The sequence below is a fragment of the Xiphophorus maculatus genome, chromosome 22 (assembly GCF_002775205.1).
Source record: "Xiphophorus maculatus strain JP 163 A chromosome 22, X_maculatus-5.0-male, whole genome shotgun sequence".
NCBI lineage: Eukaryota > Metazoa > Chordata > Actinopteri > Cyprinodontiformes > Poeciliidae > Xiphophorus > Xiphophorus maculatus.
Window position 1 is genome coordinate 18558481 of NC_036464.1, and position 17246 is coordinate 18575726.

At 40.0% G+C, this 17246-nt stretch overlaps 1 protein-coding gene across 30 annotated transcripts in view; it reads left to right on the forward strand.

Annotated features, from left to right (window-relative positions):
* Positions 1 to 17246, forward strand: part of LOC102237123 (ankyrin-3-like) — a 132035-nt gene that overhangs the window by 99827 nt on the left and 14962 nt on the right. For 25 of the 30 annotated variants that reach the window (XM_023327322.1, XM_023327323.1, XM_023327320.1 and 22 more), the window contains 11 exons: positions 359 to 583; positions 697 to 851; positions 1906 to 2117; positions 2298 to 2505; positions 2625 to 2721; positions 3721 to 3949; positions 4048 to 4173; positions 5182 to 5304; positions 5825 to 5851; positions 8027 to 8108; positions 9278 to 16522. In XM_023327322.1, coding sequence (XP_023183090.1) covers positions 359 to 583; positions 697 to 851; positions 1906 to 2117; positions 2298 to 2505; positions 2625 to 2721; positions 3721 to 3949; positions 4048 to 4173; positions 5182 to 5304; positions 5825 to 5851; positions 8027 to 8108; positions 9278 to 16522 — 8729 coding nt within the window. Of the gene's footprint in view, positions 1 to 358; positions 584 to 696; positions 852 to 1905; positions 2118 to 2297; positions 2506 to 2624; positions 2722 to 3720; positions 3950 to 4047; positions 4174 to 5181; positions 5305 to 5824; positions 5852 to 8026; positions 8109 to 9277; positions 16523 to 17246 lie in introns of those variants that run through there. The other 5 variants (XM_023327335.1, XM_023327318.1, XM_023327342.1 and 2 more) reach the window with 5 other exon arrangements.

The window sequence follows — 17246 nt, forward strand, 5'->3', positions numbered from 1 at the left end:
TTGAACGTTGCTTTTGAGGGGCTTTGACATGCATCTCATCTTCAGGCTTAGAGCTGGAAAACAAACTTTCCGCCACATCATTAACACCCTGTTTAGTTTCAGGCGATGTTTGATGTCCTATAGAAAAAAAAGATGGCTGACGGTGAGAACTGTCAAGTTTCACAGCTCAAAGCATCTTTTGTTCTTTTTTCATTTTTATCTCTCTCTCTCTTCTGGTTATTTTACTGCTTTCCTCTTACTTTATTTGGGTGTCCAGTGATCACAGCATGGGAACCGTTCTCCTTACCATGTGTCCATGTCCGCCCTTATTTCATAGGGTTTCCCTTTTTTTCTGAATTGGTCCTCATTATTCTTGCAGATTCTTGGTCAGCTTCATGGTGGACGCCCGTGGCGGTTCAATGAGAGGAAGCCGCCACAATGGGTTGCGCATCATCATTCCTCCCAGGAAGTGCACAGCGCCTACACGCATCACCTGCCGCTTGGCTAAAAGGCACAAACTGGCCTACCCTCCACCCATGGTGGAGGGGGAGGGCCTGGTCAGTCGGTTGGTGGAGGTTGGACCTGCTGGCGCTCAGTTCCTTGGGTAGGCTATTAATAAGGCAACAATTAAGTCCTTGTCATAACACCATGACTGATTAGCCTGTTTGGGAGGCTTGAGTAGCTCTTTAAACATAGCGGTCCTGCTTTCTTTCTCAGTCCAGTTATTGTGGAGATTCCTCATTTTGGTTCAATGAGAGGGAAAGAAAGGGAGCTAATTGTGTTGAGGAGTGATAATGGCGACACTTGGAAGGAGCACCAGTTTGACACCAGGCCAGAAGATCTCACTGAACTGCTAGCTGGGATGGAGGAAGGTAACAATGATCTTTTACAAAATCTGAAGGTAAAAGTGATCAGATTATAAAAAATCTATTGTAAGTAGCACACAGATGTCCATGTAGGGGAAACTATACAATAAATGAATTTAAAAAAATACTTCTCAAACTGTGTGAAAGTGAATGCGTAGCATTATGCTCTCTCTCAGTAGTGTTAGGCATGGAAGTTCATTTGTTTAGTCAAATCTGGCATTTAATATTTAGCACTAAGGAGGCAGCTGTTGATTGCATCTGGAAATTGTATTGACGTGGAACCTCCATATAATATATTTGAAATAAGTCATGTCAAAATAGAAAGTAAAAATGCTAGCATTAGCCTAGCTTTTAATAAACCATTCCATATGTGAAATATTATCAATAGTAAGACGGAAAATTATTTTATTCAAAAGTGATAATTATTTCTACATTGGAATAGCATATTGAGAAAAATATCATGATATTTATATTAACTATGTGATATAAATGAAATTTGTATTATTTTACTGCAGTTTAAATCAGTTTTATGTTTTCAAATAAATGACTTATTTTATTGTATTGTGGAACTTAAACAGAGTATTGGCAAATATATTGAATTAAATCAAATCAAATTAATTTAAATGAACTAGATTGGAATATTGTAAACATAATTTTTCTAAAGTTGCTTTTCAGCTGCCCCAGCAACCGGTTTTCTCACACATTATCAGACATTTTGTTTCTGTATTACTTAAAAAGAAAAAGATGAAACCAAAAATATCCAAGCTAAGGTTTAGCTGAATTTAATAGAATTGAAAAGTAGAAAACATTTTTTTTAAAAATGACAAAGATTATCTTATCATATGACTGTAAAATATGCAAATATAAAAAAATCACTTGTCAGACAGTGTGAAAGTAAATGCTTTGCATTATGCTCTCACTCAGTAGTGTTGGGGACGGAGGCGTATTTGTTTAGTCAAATCTAACATTTAATATTTAGCACCAAAGATGGAGAGAGAACTGTTGACTGTCCTTAAATTGTATGTAATAAAACACTTATTTTTTATTTTTTTGCAAACAGAGATGGACAGTCCGGATGAGTTGGAGAAAAAGCGCATCTGCCGCATCATCACCAGGGATTTCCCCCAGTATTTTGCTGTGGTGTCCAGGATCAAGCAGGAGTCCAATCACATGGGTCCAGATGGAGGAGTGCTGTCCTGCAGCACGGTGAACATGGTCCAGGCCTCATTCCCACAGGGGGCTCTAACCAAGAGGATCCGCGTGGGCTTACAGGTACAAAAAGACTCATCTTTAATAATGTCTGCAGATACAGTCCACTTACTTACTTAGACTTGACCTAGCTTTGTCAAAATTCTCATTCTATCTAACTTGCCTGCCTCCTTTAATTTGAGATAAGTATTTTAAAAAGTTCTGTTCTTGCTTCATTATGTTGGTTCCTGTGTTTCTGTGCAGGCTCAGCCGGTGCCAGATGAGTTAGTTAGGGCAGTTCTTGGAAACAGAGCCACTTTCAGCCCCATTGTCACCGTGGAGCCCAGAAGGAGAAAGTTTCATAAGCCCATCACCATGACGATCCCCGTCCCTCCCAGATCGGCAGAAGGCCATCCCAGCGGCCAGCGGGGCGAATCTGCGCCGTGCCTGCGTTTGCTCTGCAGCATCACAGGCAAGTTAACGTGCAGATAATTAGAGCGTAAAGGTTTTCCATCTGCTGCTTGGACTGGTTATGAGCAAAAAGACTTCCAGAAAGCAAATGAGCTCATCTACTGGCCCCGTTTAACGCAGGAGGGACGTCTCCTGCGCAGTGGGAGGACATCACAGGAACCACGCCGCTGTCCTTTGTAACGGACTGCGTTTCCTTCACCACAAATGTATCGGCCAGGTCAGACACCTTCACAGATTTTTTACTAGTAATTAGGATATGTTTTTTATGGATGTCGAAAAATTATTCTTCACAAAGTGCATGGGTAAGACATATTTGTACCTAGTAAATACTTATGTACGTCAAATACTAGCTAACTTATATTCATTTTTACTTAGCTGAAGTTTCAACTCCAATATACTTGAATTAAAAGATTATTTTTCTAAATATCTTCTAAACTGCCAATATGATGCTTGAAGAATTAGTTATTTTACCTTGAATGTAATAAATAATGCAAGCCAACTTTCTGATAATAGAAATGTTTTAATGTTTTTATTATGGCTGGTTTCATACATTTGAACTGTCTACTGCTTGCTATCTGAGGCTAGTTTACTGTACATGTGAACAAATGCACTTAGTCCCTGCATTGAGAAGAAAATCAACATTCATGTAATTAAATAACACGGTTTTTAAGCTAAAGGCATGATCTTGAATCATATTGCTTCTAGTTTCCACGTGAACAGACAACAATTAAGAAAAACCACAGAAAAGAATACAAAATAAAAATTAAATTAAACAAATGTGAATCGATACTTTGTTTTCTGACCTTCTCTCTACAAATAAGAAGCTAGGTTTTCATTAAATTTGAAAATGTCTACTTATTGGAGGATTTCTACTATTTATTATTAAACCAGTATTTTGTCTGACCTGTCTGGTAGGGTGATTGTCAACAACAGTTTCTTTTGGCATTCTGCTGAACTGATCTGAGTATTGTAGTTCCTTGGTTACACTATGCAAAGTTACAAATCCTCATCCTAAAACAATTTGAATGTGGTGAAAGTGCAGCCTGGTATAAACTCTCTCTTTGGTAATTCTAATCTACAATTAGTTTGCTAAGCAGCGGTCACGCATCTGTGGGCTCGCTCTAGATAGCCAACTCCTCTTGGTAAAGGCTGATTACTCTAAAAACCTGCAGCACAAAGGATCTTTTGACGTTCCTCTTACTTCTCTCTTCCTCAGGTTCTGGCTCGCAGACTGTCACCAGATTCCTGAGACGGTAAGCCTAGCGTCTCAGTTATACCGGGAGCTGATCTGCGTGCCGTACCTGGCCAAGTTTGTGGTGTTCGCAAAGATGAATGACACTGTGGAAGCCCGGCTGCGCTGCTTCTGCATGACGGATGACAAGGTAGACAAGACTCTAGAGCAACAGGAGAACTTCGAAGAAGTGGCGCGCAGCAAAGACATTGAGGTAAAGCTGACTTGCAAGTATTCCGAATAAAAATGAACGTTTGATGTAATTGGATGTAAGTTTAATCGAATATAAATACACATTATTTCTACATTCAGGTTCTAGAAGGAAAGCCCATCTTTGTGGATTGTTACGGCAACCTTTCACCTCTCACCAAAAGTGGGCAGCAGCTGGTTTTTAACTTCTACTCTTTCAAGGAAAACAGACTTCCTTTCAACGTCAAGGTATAAAATGTTTCCCACTTATCATATCTTTTGTGTGCTTGAAGTTTTTTGGCATTGCCAAATTCCAACAATCTCCGCTAAAGTGACACCATAACACTTGACATGAAGTTCATTGCAACAGAAGCATTTCTGTGCAACATATGATGATGTAGTGCACTGATATAGCAAAACTGTTAGAACTTAGGTCATTAAATTGGTATCACAAATTGCATGCATTTTATTTGGGTAGATTTTTAATCAGTTAAAAAGAAAAGTTGAAAAGTATACAAATGTATCTGTTTTTAAAATATACTTACTGAACTAAATGAGGTAAATTCTAACTTATTTGGATCAGTTTTCTGATCTAGTTTGACTTGCACTGTAAAATAATAAAATGAAATACAAGCTGGTTTGTGATGAAGTCATGAAATGTTGCTAAACATAAATTTTAAGGAACTCGGCTTGTTAGCGCATGCATTGATGCTGTTGCTAAACTAGCTAGTGCTGGATGGGAGCTTAAATTCTTGCTCTAACACAGAAAGTTTCTCAACCACAAGTCCATGTAAACAACTGTTTATATTTTTCATATATTCACTGATGATAGAACTAGATTAGCATTAGAGTCCCTTGCCAGAATGTTCAGTTAATAATTGAAATGTTTAGACTGGGTCACTAAAATATTGTCTAAAATAGCTAATCTTCTTTAATGGTAGTGATGTTAACCATCTCTAATGATTTAATTTACAAAATAACATGCCAGAGTCAAATGGAAATAATTGCATTGGCTAATATTTAATTCTTCCAAAATAGATTTTTATAGTACATCATCTTTCTATCTTTCTTCCATATTAAAATAAGACCAAAAAAAAGCATAATATGTTTCTGAAAAATGTAAAATTACTTGTAGAAATTAACTTTTGTGATATAATTACAAACTTTTAACGGTTACCATCTACCATCCAGAATTCCTTTTTATAGTGTGTAAAATCAGGTGACAGCAGTTCTTTCTCGTCTTTTTATCCTCCACAGGTTCGAGATGTAGGCCAGGAGCCATGTGGCCGCCTCTCCTTCCTGAGAGAGCCCAAAACCACCAAAGGCCTTCCACAAACTGCCATATGCAATTTGAATATCACACTGCCAACCCACAAGAAGGTAGCATTACTATATTTGTACTTTTCATGCTGTTACACCATATCATATCATCTAAATGTAAATGATGTTCCCAGACAGAGAGCCTCTGAAGCTGAATTAGTCCAGACTCAACTGCCTGCTGCTTGTGTCTTTTTTTAATAGTGGAAAAGCCTGTGCCAGTCATAAGACCCCACAACGTACACACTGAAGCACACATGCACACCGTGCTTTGACCTGTTGCCTGGCTCAATGTGGGCAGTCCAAAAAATAATGCAAAAACATCTGTATGTTTGTTGTGGCATTGGTTGATCACAATAAACTGTTTTTTTTTTTCTGCTTTTGCTTTAATTGTTTTGCTGTTTGTTTCATTTATTAATCCCATAGATTTTTTCTGATGCCTTTTGTTGTTTTTGCTGCTCCATTTTCATCCCCTGACTTTTATTTCTGCCTCCCGCCCACCACCCGCTCACTATAACTTCCCTGCTATCCATTGTGTCATCTCTCCTCTCCTCTCCCGCAATGCATCTTGGAATTACCACAGGATATGGAGTCTGACCCTGATGATGAGGTAAACATATTCTTCATCATCACATGAAACTGCTTCTTCTTGGTCATTCTTTATGTTGCCTTTGTTGCAGAATCTGGGGGGGGGGAGCGTGCTGCAGATAGTTTGTCTCTGTGCAGTTGCCCGAGTCTGTCTGATGCTGCTAACTGCATTTCTTTTTTTTCTTTTTTTTTACATAGCAGCAACGTTTACAAAATAATCCTATGCACTGCATGAGTGAGAATGGCAATTGTTTTATTTAGCTAAGATTTCTTTTTAGTCCGCATCCAAAGCCCAGAGGATCAAAATGCTGTGCCACATCTCGGCTTGTTATTCATCTCCTTCTCCTCCCCATACACCTGCAACTTGGCCCCATTATTCTGACTAACTGCTCCTGCTAGATATGATGTCATATCAGCTAAAAAATAAAACCATAACTCTTGACATTTGTCCACTTATTTCTAATTTTGCTTAGGGCTGGTTCTATGTTTGTTTGGGACTTTAGCATTCCATAGTTAGTTAAAAAGGAATATGAAAACTCTAAGCAACATCCTAAAAGGCTTAAACCAAATAGTGCACTTTTCTGGTTTAAAATTTTAATCATGAAACATTGCAGTGTGTTCGACAACAAAACATCCGTCAGGTGGCTGTGGAAAAATTAATCAACCAAACTCGTACATTTGGGTAATGAGGTAAAATCATATCATAGGGATGGGCAATATGGAAAATAAACATTGTGTTATCCTGTAAAATCACAATTTTATAAGTTTCTTTTTTTAAGCCACAGAACAATTTGAAAATATTTTCAAATTTTTATGCAGTTTTGTAAATTTGTGTCCAGTACAATTGAAATGTAATACTTAAGAGTAGAGTGTTTTGCCAAATTAATATTCTATTTTAACTTAACTGTTAAGACCGACAGATTAAGTGCCCTCTTGCTAAAAAAAAGTTATGCAGCTACAGGAAAAGAATCTGCACAAGACTGGAGAACAGCAATGAGCAAAATCTACTTCAAATAAGACCTTAGAAAATCATTTTTAATAATAATTGTGAATTTTTTTCCCCGAATACCATCTTTCTGAACTTCCTTTCAAATGTTATTTGGAATGTATCATATTTAATGGTTACTACATCAACTTTGTTAGCAGAATAGAAAAATAGCCCAACGTTATTAGAATTCGGTTAGTCATTCAATGAGTCTGTAACACTTATTTGCAAAGAAAAAGAAAAATAGTGAGTGTAAAATAAGTTCCTCCTTTCAGTATAGTAAAAGCTCTTTAGATATGATTTCACAACTCTTTGACATTGCAATGACACTTTAGTTGAAACCTTCTAAGCTTTATCATTATTTCTAAGCTAATTGACCTGCCAGATCTGACTACAAACTCTTCAGTAGACCTGCATCCTGCTGATGTAAAACTGGAGGAGTTAGCTAAGTGGCATGCTAACATTAGCGTGATTCCTATCTTTTTCTGTAACTCGGCTTGTCAGATGTTTTTTCTTAATCATAAGTCAAGAATAGGCTCTCTCTTGTAAATTAGATCTTGGATCTCAATGAGACGACCTGTATGAATGAAGGTTAAATAAAAATGAATAATAATTTCACTATAAATATCACTGCAAAGATTTAAAAAACACAAACTGTTGGGGAAAAAACAATTCAACATACTCTTTAAATGTATAGAGGCATTATTTATCAAACTTTGTAATTCTATCCATGGTTTTGACACTGTGGAAATCACAGTCCATTGGTAGATTATCAATATGTTCTAATCTTTGACAGTCTAATATCAGAATATTAGACTTGCATCAGTATGACAAGATTTATAATTAATTGGCCAAAAAAATTTGGTTATTGGTATATTTTTTTAAAATTTTTATAGATCACTAGAAAGTTTTATTGTTTGTTTTATTCAGATAAAATCATGCAAGTTCCTAATTTTAACAATGAGGAATCCCTTTTTAAATGAGAGCATTTTGTTCATCTTCACAACCAATGTTTCATATTATCCACGGTAAATCTGCAGTGCCTCCTTGTTTCATTACTAACCGTCTGTACAGCATTTCTAAACACAGGACTACAGTTCCACTTTGTGTCAAATTATTTTTTTAAGTTATGTTAATTTAATAGATGAGAACCAGATTTAATTTAATTTTATGTTAAAGCTCCTTTTGTTCTTTTTTTTTTGTTTGTTTCAGACTGAAAAGCCAGAACGACGCCATACCTTTGCATCCTTAGCTTTGCGTAAGCGCTACAGCTATTTGACTGACCCAGCTGCGAGTGAGTTTCCGATTTTTGCTTCATAGTAATTTTTATTTAGTTTAAGATGGATATTTAGTTGTAATTTTAATTAGTTTTATTGCCTATAGTTTCTATAATTTGGTGAAAATGTCACTCAGAAGCCAATGTACAGAGAAAGATCTATATGACATGTTCTCATCTCCAAAACAAGTTCACTAATCATTTTTTCACCACTCAACATATGCTCTTCTGTCATCCTCCATTCCTCAAATATTTGCATGGTTTTTGTGTGTTAAGCTTTGCTGACCAACCCCATGTTGGAAAAAAAAATGGTCTCTTTGTTTCAACTGTTTTGCCATTTTTACATTTGTGGAAGTACTGGGAACTGACGTGTTTATCATTCAAACTTGTTTTAAGTCATGTAAAATAAAAATGTTCTGTTGAATTGTCATTGTTTTAGTAGCCATTGCATCTTTTATTGGCTTTATGATTGTGTGCGGCTGTGTATATTATTGTCAAACAGGTTGCACTTTACACCAATTTGATTCCCTTCATAGTGCTGATTTAGCAGAGTAAAAGTGTATCATGTAAATTTTTTTTTACTTCTTAAGTTTTAAAAAGACCACTACTGGCTTCTTAATTGTTGATGAAACTCAAAACTGACTTTGAAGTCAAAAGTGACATTTTATTGCAAGTAAAAATAGACATAAGTCTCATTTGGTAAAGTGCAACTTCTTATTCAACAAATTGAAAATTAGTAACGTAAATTTTTGTGAGTAATATACACTTGTGGGGTCCTCTGGCATTGAAAATACAACATTTGAAAAGATCCATATTTTATTCTAAAAGACACTGTTGCTTAGAGGCACACACTGCAGATTAGCACATGAAAAGTCAATAGAATTGTAATTTTACATTTTTATCACTTCATCTTGAAATCTGTATCATATGTCAAGCATTCTTATTCCTGCTCCATTCTGTATCATGTATAGTTTTCCATTGATTCATCATTACTTGGCATAAGAACTTTTCTCACATTGATTGTGTAAAATTTTGACTTTGTTGCTGTGTGTTCAATCCCCTTTTTGACTGACTCAAATTTCTCTTTCTGGTTTTTGTTGTTTTTGTTCGATTATTTTATGTTAATTTTGTGTTAAATTTTTTATTGCTTTTCATTTAATTTTTTTTAATTTAAATTATTGTTGAAGAAACAACTGATCGAAGCCCGCCGAGAACACAGCCTTCTGGCTACCCTGACAAACCTGTCTTTTCAACAAGATCTTATCAGGCGTGGTCGCCTGTTCCTGTCACCGGCCCTGGCCAAGCCAAGTCTGGGTTTGGCTCCCTCTCCAGCTCGTCATCAAACACGCCTTCTGCCTCTCCCTTAAAGTCTGTCTGGTCCATCAACTCTGCCTCTCCCATTAAGACCAACATCCCTGGATCACCTGCTTCCTCTGTCAAGTCAGTTAGTGACACAGCCTCTCCCATCCGATCCTACATATCCATTTCGTCTCCGATAAAAACTGTAATCCACCAATCCCAGTACCCTGTCCAGGTTACCCCCAGCCCCCTGGCTTCACCTGGTAAAAGTGCTTCAGACCCTTTGTCCATGAAAGGATTAGCAGCATTGACTTCTAGGACCCCTATAACGTCAACTGGAGGAGGAAGTCCTTATCTTGAGAGAACGTCAATGGGCCTGACCCCACCAACCTCTCCCAAATCTTCTCTCAGCATGTTCAGTTCTTCCCTGCCATATAAAACTATTTTGGGAAGTTCAACTGGTACAACTCCATCCTCCTCACCTATAAAAACAGTCCCTGGTCTTACATCTATGCGTTCCCTTGCGATGGATTCCACTGCTCCGGTAAGAAATCTATTCTCCTCCCTTTCATCACCTCTTAAATCCAGCAACTCTCCAAGTGCTGCCGCTCTGATTAATGGAACTGTGTCACCTGCACAGTACCGCTCTTCATCACCAACATCTCATCTCGCCAGCAGCCTGCAAGAAAGAATACAAGCAACCACCAATGCCGCTACAACAAGTGTTAATGCGGCCTTTGATGAGGTTGAAAAGACATTCAATTCTTGCTCTGCAGGTTACGGCACCCTCAAGTCTTTGTCCTCATCTGCCTCCTCCTCATACCAGTCCATTAGGTCATCGGCTTCTGGTTCCCTCTATACCTCCCTGAGATCCCCTCCCAATGTCACCACTGCTGTAACTTCAAGTACAATGACTGTTCCAGTGTACTCTGTGATTAATGTGGTTCCAGAGTCCCAGTTGAAAAAGAGATCTGAGGTGCCTCCCTCAATTGCTGTCCTTCTGTCACCAAGAAAAAGTATTCCTTCTGACATGAATGTTCAGTCCTCCTTTGTCAGAACTCTGTCCCCTGTCAAAGCACCCCTGTATTCTCCTGGCATCAAATCCAACGCAGCATCACCATTATCATCCAGCCAAGAAATTCTGAAGGATGTCGCTGAAATGAAAGAGGACTTGATTAGAATGTCAGCCATTTTGCAGACAGAACCAAACTCTACAGCCAGCAAAGGGTTTCAGTCCGATTCTCCTAAAGAGGTTAAGATAGAGGATGAGGAGCCATATCGAATTGTGGAGAAAGTAAAGCAGGACTTGGTAAAAGTAAGTGAAATCCTGACCAAAGATTCCAGAAAGGACGGTAGAATTTCTCCTGCAAGAGGTTCATTGGATGACATACACTTCTCAAAAGTCCAAGTTGAACAGCCACCAAGCAACTGGAGTTACCCACCAAGATATGAGACAGTAGTTTCTCAAGCAAGATCAAAACCCATACCTGACAGAGATTTCAATCTGTCTAAAGTGGTTGACTACCTAGCCAATGATAATAGCTCTTTTTCCAAAATGCATGACACAAAACAGAAAGCAGATGAAGGAAAAAGAGAAGCAGAGGGTAAAGAAAAGCAGAAACGAGTCCTCAAACCAACTACAGCAGTTCAGGAGCATAAGCTCAAAATGCCTCCTACAACCATGCGATCTTCCCCTTCAGAAAAAGAATTAAGTAAAGTGACTGATGCACTTTTTGGTGGAGACACTGTGCTGGAATCCCCTGATGACATATTCCACGAACAGGATAAAAGTCCTCTCTCAGACAGCGGGTTTGAAACCAGGAGTGAGAGGACTCCATCAGCTCCACAAAGTGCAGAAGGCACAGGTCCCAAGACTCCTTTTCAGGATATCCCAGTTCCACCAGTAATCACAGAGACTAGAACTGAAGTTGTGCATGTCATCAGAAGCTACGAGCCAGAGGACGACAAACAGCTTGCAATGGAAGATGTAGATACTGTTAGAAACATTGATTCAGATTTCAAAAAGCATCATACTCCCTCTCTGTCAACTCCAGATCAGAATAAATGCCATTCAGTAAAATGTAGCCCTGATGAAGACCCAATGGGAAAGGGAATGAGGGTAAAAGAGGAAACTCACATCACGACCACCACTAGGATGGTGTACCACAAACCACCTGGCAAAGAAGCACCATCAGAGAGATGTGAGGAAACTATGTCAGTGCATGATATCATGAAGGCTTTTCAGTCAGGAAAGGACCCTTCCAGAGAGCTAGCTGGACTGTTTGAACACAAGTCTGGCAATGAGGAGGTTTCACAAAGGTTTCTTGAGGACATCAACTCCAAACCCAAGGTTGAAAGAATAATTGAGGTTCACATAGAAAAGGGTAGTAAAGCAGAACCAACAGAAGTAATAATCAGAGAAACAAAAAACCATGCAGAGAAGGACATGTATTATTACCCAGGGAGTAGACAAGACGATGAGGAGCCTGAGGAGTCACTTCCAGTGTACCTTGAGTCCCCTAGAGTGAGTACACCTCTGTCACAGGAAGAAGACAGTCGTCCTAGTTCTGCTCAGCTAGTGGCAGATGACTCCTATAAAACATTAAAGTTACTTAGCCAGCAATCTGTAGAGTTTCATGAAGATGAGTCATCAGAGCTTAGAGGAGAATCATACAACTTTGCTGAAAAAATGCTATTGTCTGAGAAATTTGATCAATCTCATTCAGACACTGAGGAGTATCTCAGAGATAGATCTCGGTACCACTCACCTGACAGAAGCACTCACGTAAAGGCTAGATCACCTGGGCCAAGGACAGAGTATGTATTTAGGTCATCAAGAAATGTCTTTGACAAATCAGGACGAATGGCTAATGTTGATGATAATTTTGACAAACTGACACTTTTGCAGTATTCCTCAGAGCCCGGTAGCCCAAAACAGTCTGTTTGGATGCGTGTGCCAGATGAAACGCAGATTAAGGAGAGAGAACAGTCTGAATATGAGGACAGAGTGGATAGGACTGTTAAAGAAGCAGAGGAGAAACTTAGTGAGGTATCTCAGTTTTTTCGTGATAAAACAGAGCAGCTAAATGATGAGCTGTCATCTCCAGAGAAGAAATCTCGCAGACCAGATTTCAGGGAATCCCGATCTGGGCCCAGTTCAACCCAAAGTAGCCCAGAAAGGTCACCATATAGGAGTGGGGGTAGTGGGGAGGAGTGGAACAGAGAGAGGTTAAGAGACAGATTTGGCCCTAGTGATAGAAAATGTTCCAGTCTACCCAGCAGTCCTGAAAGAAGAGTATTGCTCCAGTTAAGTGATAATGACCCAAGAAAACAAGGAGATGGAAAACTACAGGGAAGTGTTGGTGACAGTCCAAAATCTTTTCAAATGTCTTCCTCCAAAGTTAGTGCAGTCAGGCTAAAATTTGAACAAGAGGCTCAGAGGCAAGATAGGGGAAGTTCAGGGAGTCAAAATCAAAACCCTCCAATCAGAAAGCTCCAGGAAACTAGACTACCTGTGTATCAGATGTTTTCTGGGTCTAGTTTTCAAAAAGCACCTGACAGTCCAGCAAACCAAAGAAAATGCAAAGAGACTGAGTCAAATAAGTCATCACCCAAGCATGAGACCAGTGGCAAAGATCAGGAAGAGAATAAGTCGTTCAAAACATGGGAGAGACAGGGGTATGGACAGTGTAAACCTCAGTCCCCAAAACTATCCAATTATTCAGCTCAGGATTCCACAAAAGATTGCAGTAGTGATTCCCAAAGACAGGAAACAACAAAGAAAATAATCTATACAGAATTTGTTGTCAGAGAAAGTCCAAGTACCAATGATGGGCTAAAAAAAAACTCGGAATCGCAAATTCCTGTAAGAAAATCGTCTAATTTTTCAGAAAACCACAAATCCACCTCTTTAAAATTAGATGAACCAAGTGAAAGACCAGGGCCTCATACCCCTACTTTAGGTAGAAATCGGTTACACAGTAGCTCTGAATCCAATAGGTCTACCCGTGGATCATCCTTAGGGAAATCCAGAGTCTCCTCAGAGAGTAGCCAGTCAAATGTAGTATGTAATGGCATTGATGATGATCAAGTACAGTACTTGGATCAAGCAACTCCTGTAGTTGTGACTGAGGGTTTCAAAGATATTAAACCCTTGCCAGTGTATGTCAGCATCCAAGTAGGAAAGCAGTATGAGAAAGAAACAAGTTCAGGGCAGCTGGGGACATACAAAAAGATTGTGAGTCATGAGAGCAGGACAGTGCATGAAACGAGAGGCGCAGTTTACAGTGTCAAGCAAAAACAGTCTCCTTCTCCTCAAGGAAGTCCAGAAGATGACACTTTAGAACAGGTAACTTTCATGGATAGCTCTGGGAAAAGCCCTGTAACCCCTGAGACCCCAAGCCCAGAAGAGCTGAGCCTGACATCCCGAACACCAGACTCTGTGATAGGTTTTATGACCAGCATGCCAAGCACTATCCCAGAGGAGTCTGAGGAGGAAGATGGAAAGACCTTCATCTATAAAGAGCCCTTAAAAGCAAAATCCAAGCCAGCCTCTCCAGAGAATCAAAGTAAAAAGCAGGAAGGAGAAAGAGGGAAGTCAAAGGAAAAAAGAGTTGCTTATATAGAGTTTCCGCCCCCTCCTCCATTAGAGGCCGAGCAGTGCAGTGCTGAGAAAAGGTCTGCACGTACTTCCTCTGAAACAGAGACAGAGATGATTGAAGTAAATCTTCAAGAAGAGCATGATAGACACCTTTTAGCCGAGCCTATCATTCGAGTCCAGCCTCCTTCTCCTATTCCCCCAGGGACTGATAACAGTGACTCTAGTGATGATGAGTCTGTCTTCCATCCCGTTCCTGTCAAAAAGTACACCTTCAAAATGAAAGAAGAAGGAGAGAAGCATCAAAAACACAAAAAGTCAGAGAAAAATGGAACTAAAGAATCTGGGGTTAATGGTGGAAAGGGAGAGGATGCTGAATTGGAACAAAATGGAAATGATCAGTCCATCACTGACTGTTCAATAGCAACAACTGCTGAGTTCTCCCATGACACAGATGCTACTGAGATTGACTCTTTAGATGGATATGATCTTCAGGATGAAGATGATGGACTAAGTGAAGACCCTAAAACATCAAGTATGTCCAATGATGGGAAAGCTACTGACCGTTCATTTAATCAGTCCAAGCTTGAAGTGATAGAAGAGGAGAAATGTGAGGAAGGAGGTGACAATGGAAAGACTAAAAGTGGCACATCTGGAGCCAAAGCTAGTGGAGAAAAAAAAGACTATACCCTTGAAGGAAGACATCCGGATAGGAAGGGCTTTGGGGAGAACTATTTTGGATACCAAATTCAAGATGAGCTGAATTCAACCTTTAAAACTGTTGCTACCAAAGGTCTGGACTTCGATCCGTGGTCAACAAAAGGGGTTGATAATGAAGGGCTTTTTGAGTCTAAAGCAAAAGAAGAGGACCCCAAACCTTACAGTTTGTCGGCTGAAGAAAAATCACAGGCTACAACACCTGACACAACCCCTGCTCGAACACCAACTGATGAGAGCACACCGACTAGTGAGCCTAACCCCTTCCCTTTCCATGAAGGGAAGATGTTTGAGATGACACGCAGTGGTGCTATTGACATGAGCAAGCGGGACTTTGTTGAAGAGAGGCTTCAGTTTTTCCAGATTGGTGAGCATTCCTCTGACCCTATAACAGGGGAAAAAGGGAGAGGGGGAAAGATCCTGGGGGTACCTTCCTCTCAGTCAAAAACTGGGGAGAGGTCCACAGTAGATGGAAAGATGACAGTTGTAGATACTACCTTAGACAGCAGCACTAGACCAACAACACCAGCTACAACTGCAGCGAAATACAACCCTGCACAGCCTGGCAGTGACATAGGTTGTGCTGTTACTGATATTCCTGCCTGTGAAGCCATAGCTGAGACTGCCTCTTCATGCACAATCACAGCCTCTAAGGTTGATTCCAAATTACGAACTCCTATTAAAATGGGCATAGCTGCCTCTATAACTGTGAAAAAAGACTCAGGGGATCTCGCAGACTGCAAAGCTGAGTTGTCAGAGGGTCAGGTGGTGCCAGAATACATTAGTATAAAGGGTCAGTGTTCAGAGAAAAAGTCTAGCAGTCATTCTGAGCTTAGAAAAGAAAACAAAGACTACCCATCTGAAAACTGCAACAACAATAATAACCTGGAATCCTCCAGTGTTCAGGCCAACTATATTCAGTGTGGCAGTTTAGTGTTTAATTTGCAGTCCTCCTCTGAGCCCACCTTACAGAAGGCTAGCAGGATAGAAACTCTGTGCTGTAAAGATAAGAACGAGAAAGTAGAAGTGCCCAGCAGCAGTCAGGTTCAAGAGCAGAAGACCGAAACAGTTAAAGAGAGTGAGGCAAAGCATCCCAGGTCAAGGCTTCCAGTCAAATCATCAGGCTGGTCATTTCACACACAAGGAACTGCCATTGGGAAGCAGAAACCCAAACAAGCAGTAGCAGGTGAGGTCAGGAAAAGAGGAGAGCCAGTGATTGCCAAAGTAGAGCCTAGATCAAGGATACCAGTCAAAGACGTTAAAAAGAGTAGTCCTCCTGCTACAGCTAGCTTACCTGTCTCAGTTCGTATTACCTCACATCCAGTAAAGACACTGAATACAGGGAGAGCAGCCATACAACTGCCCACAAGGCAACCACAGAAGGATAGGCATCAGCTCAGCAGTGTCACCAGTGAGGGAGCATCTAGACAAAACAGACAGGATAACCCTAGTGAACTTTGTAAGCGCACCATTGAATACTTTAAAGACATTAGCGGGGAGACGCTAAAGTTGGTGGACCGCCTGTCAGACGAGGAGAAAAAGACGCAAACAGAGCAGTCGGAGGAAGACAGCACCTCCCGAAGCACCTCTCTGTCGGACGCCTCCCAGCCTTCCCAGCCCTCCCAGCCCTCCCGCTCATCCAGGTCTGGTAGAGGTTCGAGGGCTGAGGCCGGGGCCGCGTCCGTAAGGGCAAAGGTGGCGACGACGGACAGGGGTTCCGGCAGTGAGAGGAGCAGAAGGAGTAGGCGGACTGGTGGGAAGGAGGGCAGTCAGGGACTCACAGGGTCTCGAACGCCTCCCATCGCGGAGATCAAGCCTAGTTTGTAAAACTTTCACACTATGTTTAAAATACATCTATATATTTAAATTTTTCACTTTTAGTTGCATGACATTTTTGTGATCATTTATGGATTGACTGGAATGCCTGTGGCGTGTTTACATATCCTCGTCAAAGCAGTAGCTGTCATTTAAATTTCTTTTTTTTTGTCATTAATGTACTGTGCTGTCAGTGTTACAAATTTTTCTGTCCTCCCCTCCCCTCTTTCAACCTTGTTAAGCATAAACTCGTGGGGCTAAGCATGCCAGTAAAAGTGTCAGATCACTGGCACAACCAGTCCCATGTTTGACAAACTCCCTGGTCTACCTGTCTATTTGTCTGTGCAGGGTGGTTACTGACTTATTGTGGTAGTTTGTTGTAGAACTTCTTATGCAATTGTCGTCGAGACTAACAAGTGTTTACAAAAAACTATAAAAAAAATAAGTGTCTATGCATGGTCACATTTTTAGATTATAGATTTGTAGACCTATAAGCCTTTCATTATATTTTGTTTTGTGTAGTTATCATGACAGTTGCTGCCTGCTTAGAGCATACATACCACAAACAGTCACAGAGCACCACTTACCTTATTGACACATCTAAGTCATAATGTCTAGTAGAAAATATCTTTTTCTTGCCATCTTGAGCTTGAATGTGTTGATGTGATAAATATGGCTGGTAAATTTGGCAAACACTTGGCTTTAGTCAAGTAGTTTGAACACATTTT